This window comes from Onychostoma macrolepis, chromosome 25 (genome assembly GCF_012432095.1).
Source record: "Onychostoma macrolepis isolate SWU-2019 chromosome 25, ASM1243209v1, whole genome shotgun sequence".
NCBI classification, from domain to species: Eukaryota; Metazoa; Chordata; class Actinopteri; order Cypriniformes; family Cyprinidae; genus Onychostoma; species Onychostoma macrolepis.
This window is the reverse complement of record NC_081179.1, coordinates 17558483-17564379: the sequence shown is the minus strand read 5'-3', so window position 1 is coordinate 17564379 and position 5897 is coordinate 17558483. Positions and strand designations below refer to the sequence as shown.

The window sequence follows — 5897 nt, the reverse complement described above, 5'->3', positions numbered from 1 at the left end:
TCCTGGCTTCTGATTGGCCGACGCGAGGGACGACGTCATGTGAACGTTACAGCCAATGGGGACGAACTATCATGTGTCAACTAAACAGATGCCTCATTTTGACAGAAATGTATTTTCTCAGTTATTGAAGTATATTAATAATAATAAAATGATTAATAATAACATTACTATTTATTTATACATTGTTCATACAAATAAATGAACGATTTATATTGCTTACGTATGGTTTTCAATTAAAATGATTTTTTTTTTTAATTTTATAATAAATACGTTTACACTATATATTATTGATATAAATATAAATATTAACGGGTTCGGTTATTTGGTTAGGACATTTAGCCTTATAGTGTATGCATGAAAAATGATTATAGTTCATTATTGTCCTTTTTTTGTCCTGTATTATATGCACATTCAGTCAGTTTAATTCGGATAAATAATGTCTGTATACGAAAGCTGTGCAATTTTGTGTTCTTGAGCACTGAAACAAATAAATTAATTGTTTATCACACATAAAATCACAAACTTTTACACACATTTCTTCTGAATCAAATGCATTTTAAATTTTTGCTATTTAAATATTAGACAATTTATGGTACTTATAATATATATATATTTATTCAATTTTTTTCTTCCTTTATTTTTTTTTTGTAGTTTATGTACCTATTTAATTTCTTTTTTTTCTTTTTCTCCCTTTATTTATCCTAAAATATTCCCTTCTGACCCTCTACAAATAGGCTGTTCTACATATATTAGAAAACGCATAGACACTTCACATAACTACACGTACATCTTACTTTGTGTTTGGTGTTTTGTATTTATGGTATCTTCTAAGTATGTTTTGTCTTATGTACTGCTTTAAAAACTCTTAAAAAATAAATGTTACCAAACCAAAAAAAAAAAAATCAAAAATCATTTACCATTACAGACACATTTTCCGCTGAAGCAAGTTTATTTTTGTAGTTGAAAAGTGAAACAGAACAGCTCAGACAGCATAACGCTTTCAACAGATCTGTAATATTTGGTGAGAGGAATTCTAGCAATGACTGCACTTTTAATACGCATGTGCTGCGGTGCAACTGCATGAAACTCATCACCTGAGTTCTATGCAAACCAAGTAAAACATGCTGACTCTGACAAGAGACAGTTCAACAAATAAATGATTCAATTTCACACAGCATATCTTCACGCTTTCCATTAAAGACAAACATATGCCTTTTGAATGTCTGCCAAGTGCCAATGTGTGCTATTAAAGAAACATTTTTTTAGATGATGCAAACATGTTCATATTAGAGACCTATAACAATTCCGTATGGCAGACATCCTGTGGGAACTTCTGCTCTGTTAAGGACATTTAAAACTGACTTAAGTGACTACAGCTGTAAAAATACAAAGTAGCCAATTTATGCTCCCCCTTCTGTGACCGGGGGAGTAAAGGGCTTGAAAGTAGTTAATGTCACTGACAGCCTCGAGTCGACCGGCTGTCCGATGGGTCAATTTGTTTTGCAGGATCGTCAGTGTCAAATCAAGCCAGTTTGCTAACAATGGCCTGGTTGAGAGAGTTCAGCTGATTGGTCCATTTGTCCAGGGAGGTGTATCGGGCTCCGCCTCTTTTCTGGTGATCGAGCTCCAACAGCTGATTGACTTGATCAATTCTACCATTGATTGTGCTAAAAGAAAGACATACATCAGATAAAATACACCATTTTTTAAATGTTAAAAACTATATTAAAAAAGTATTAAACTTACTTGTCTAAAATACACTGCACAAGCAAGCTTTCCACATCTGCAACATCAATATTCAATTCCTAAAGAAAAACAGGGAACATTATATTAAAATTGCATAATATAATATAATATAATATAACATAATATAATATAGGTTTACCTTTGAAATAAATGGTATGTGTATCCTAGTGTAAGGCTTAATCAATTTGATGAGCACTTGTGTTCTTATGTTCCGTAACAATTCTGAAAGGAAAAGCAAAGAGAAAAATTAATATGTACTTATTGACACGTTTGTTGTATGAGATTTATGAATTAAATTTGAATGTGTGCATGAAAGCCAAATCCAACCAAACTGACCCTCAATATGTTCTCTGATGAAGGGGTCGTCCATTATGTTGCTGTGATTCGTCTTTAGGATTTTCTCAAATTCTGTGATATCATTGTTCTGGTAGGCACTAGAAGCAAGTTATAGGTAATTAATACCATAAAATAAATAAGTTAAAATAGAAGAGGATCAGATAAATGGAGAAATGAAAAGTATTGTGCACACTTACCTTACCAGGTTTGTCATTGCAAGAATTTCTGGATCATTTTTGTAAGGTTTTGCCTAGTCACAGAGTCATAAAGAAAGAATCAGTAGTTATATTATATACCACAGCATTTATCGTCTATGATCAGGCCCAGATGAGATCTGCAGTTGTGTGCTTTTATCTGCTCTGATTCTGGGGAAAAATAAGTTGCTATTTAAGTTTAAATTATGTACGTTAAGCAAAACTAAGGGTACAGCATGCCTATTGGTCAATATAAGCAAACTTAAATTCACCAAAATATTTCCCATATGGACATGCAACAATGAAGAACGTGTAGAACTTTAGGCTAAGATCCCATATGGACCTGTGCATGATTGCCACCTTATACCTCTTGAGAATCAAATGGGTTGATTCCAGACTTCATCAGCATGTTGGCCAAGACCAGGTACTTCAGGCAAGTGGTTCGCCTGGGGCTTCCAGACTCGTCATAGTTTTTGAAAGCCTCGAAAAAGTCTGTATGTGCCTTCTCGAACTCTCCCTCCCTCAGGTGCATTTTACCGCCACATTCTAAAGAGAACCAGCCACATGTCAAACAAAATTAGTGGACTTGCCAGTTGTACAAAAAACAAACCAAAATCAAACCAAACTTTCCAATTGTACACAAACAAAAACCCAAATCAACCCAAACTTAACACTGATTTCCACATTTTCACAGCTACGCGCAAACTTTGCAATTCGCAAACCTTCGCAACTACACACTTTCCATTTGTACATAAAAGAAAAACTAAACTAAAACAAACAAAATTTATAATTATGCACAAACAAAAACGAAATGAAAAACAAATACTAAATCAGCCCAAACTAAAAACTAATTTCCATGTCTTCAACTTCACAACTACAAGCTAAATGTATAACTATAAACAGAACAAAAACCAAACTTTCCAATTACACACAAAAGAAAAAAACAAACCAAAACCAAAGCTAAATACAATTTCCATGCCTTCACAAAATTTGCAATGGTACACCAAAACAAAACAACCCAAACTAAAATTAAACACTAATGTCTTTAAACTTCCAAAAGCACATAAAAGAAAAACCAAATCAAACAAAAACAATCTACTTTTCCAATTGAACACAAAACAAAAACCAAATCAGCCCTAAACTAAATACAAAAACATCAAACAAAACAAAACACTAATTTCCATGTCTTCGTCTTTACAACTACAAGCAAAATTCATAACTGTAAACAGAACAAAATCCAAATTTTCCAATTACACACACACAAAAAAAAAAAAAAAACAGCTAAATACTTATTTCCATGCCTTCACAAAATTTGCAATGGTACACCAAACCAAAACAACCCAAACTAAAATTAAACACTAATGTCTTTATACTTCCAAAAGCACATAAAAGAAAAACCAAATCAAACAAAAATGAACCAAAACAAAAACAATCTAACTTTCCAATTGAACGCAAAACAAAAAACAAATCAGCCCTAAACTAAACACAAAAACAAAAGTAAAAACAAATCAAACAAAATTTCCATGTCTTCGTCTTCATAACTACAGCTCTGGTATTAAAATAGACTAAAATGTGTCCATCACCTCTGATGACTCCCATGATGAGTGGATGTGGGATGGCTGATTTAATGTGTAACGACTGCTCATACAGGGCTTTGAGTTTCTTGTTGTTTTTCTGCGCCGTATACATCTGAATCTCCAAAGCATAGATCTCCAACAGCTGAGTGCCCTTCTTCAAGTCGTCCTCTCCGTCATCCGTCTAATTAAGAGCATCAATCAGTTTCCAAGCAACACAGAAGACATCAGAAGCAGGTTTTCTTATTTATACAACACTGATTATTTACTTTACCTGACATGACTGATGCAACTGCCTGAGAATTTTCTGGAGCTTTCCAAACTCTTCTCTTTCCAAGTACAACTTTCCCAGCTACGTGAAAAAGAAGTTAGCAATATTCTTGAATTATCGGAGTATAAACATCTGAAGCTTGCACCAGCAATAACATAAACTGCATAACCAGAATTATCATAGCATTAAGTAAATTATTGTTCCTGATACATATGTGTGCAGCCCATAAAATAATCTAAATACAGAATGCATTGCTATTGCACATACCTTGGTATTAGTTTTAAACCAAAGTCTGTCATTTTTGGCATCTTTTAATGCATCCAGCGTGGTCTCATAAAACTCTTGTAGCAAGTCCATCTAGAAACAAACATGTTTTATTATCTTTAATAGCATAACCTTTAAACAATATGACTTTATTATCACAAATATATTACTCAATACAGAAAGCAGTTTAAAATGCACTAAATACCTGTTTGGAGGTTGAGATATAATCTAGAATAGAGTTGATTGATTTCTCAGAGTAATTTCTGGTGACAGCACTCCTAATATACGTCAAAAGCTGTTTGTACCGGTTCATCATTTCTGGAAAATTTGTCTGTAAAAATAAAAACATTAATAAAAAAACAAAAGAGTCATCTGATTTTATAGGGCATAATTAACATTTATTACTATTGTTAAGAAATTTTAGAAAACACAAGACATTTTTTTTCATAACTATTATACAATATTTTATAGTATTATATATATATATATATATATTTATTTTCAACAGCTATGTGATTATATATTACATGATTTAATAAATAATTTCAGCTACTATTGTTACGCACAAGCTTGAAGTTGATCTTAATCATCTGTTTCAGTGCTTTGAAGCCCCATTCTCCTTTCTCGCCCTCCAGCTCCAGCACCTGCAAAACAGAAAATAGTGATTACACCTTTTCAAAAATCACAGCACAGATCCTGACAAAGAAAGATCTTAGCTGTCTAACCTTCTGGAAGCTGCTCAGGGCTGCTTTAGGATCATCTTCTTTCAGGGCTTTGGAGTTGTAGTACTGATTCTCCAAATCAACATTGGGTTCAGAGTTGCTGTCCTCTGAATACTCCTGAAGTGAAAGTGCAAATAATTTCAGCTCGGTAGGAGTAAATTAACAAATCATTGCACAATGAAACGCCTTGAAAGATATTGTGTATTGTATATATTGTGAGTGAATGATTATGACATCTGTATAACAATAATTATAATTGATTATTTCTAACTGTAAAACTGTACATTTGTAATAATCTATTTCACAGTAATCTGAAATAATACATTATGCAGCTTCATAACTAGCCACTCATTAGTTATAATTTAGTCAACTTCAAGTTAACAATACATATATATGATAGCTTCTATATATGAGCTAACAGAATCAGGTTTGCAAATATATCACATTTCTTATAGCACCCTCAAATAAAACTAACTAAAAATAAAGAAGGCTCTCCTATTTCTTTGCAGTATTAGCAAACTAGCCACCTGCTAAACAACTCAATTGCGATATTAAGCGCCTATAAACACGCTAAACACATTTTCTTCATGCCAATATGTCGGCTTCGCGTTAAATTACACGCATTTACAGTTGCGTTTATTTTAAACAGTCTTACCAAGTCATAATCCTCCTCATCATCGCACATGAAATCATCTTCCATATCAGACATTTTGACCGAAGAGAGACTCTTACCCACAATGCTCCGCGGAAGCGCGTTTTGACATACCGCTGCGCGCGCAGTTCCGATTCT

General features: G+C 33.2%; 1 protein-coding gene across 1 annotated transcript; it reads right to left on the bottom strand.

Moving 5' to 3' along the window:
- Positions 1-930: 930 nt before the first annotated feature.
- On the bottom strand, positions 931-5893 carry cops2 (COP9 signalosome subunit 2). The gene is made up of 13 exons (XM_058766762.1): positions 5763-5893; positions 5111-5224; positions 4952-5029; positions 4591-4716; positions 4389-4478; positions 4125-4202; positions 3860-4034; positions 2644-2822; positions 2280-2332; positions 2083-2180; positions 1886-1968; positions 1747-1805; positions 931-1667 (listed from the first exon to the last, which is right to left on the bottom strand). Exons 1-13 carry the CDS (start codon positions 5814-5816, stop codon positions 1523-1525), a joined length of 1332 nt encoding a protein of 443 aa, XP_058622745.1. The 5' UTR covers positions 5817-5893; the 3' UTR covers positions 931-1522.
- Positions 5894-5897: the final 4 nt, after the last annotated feature.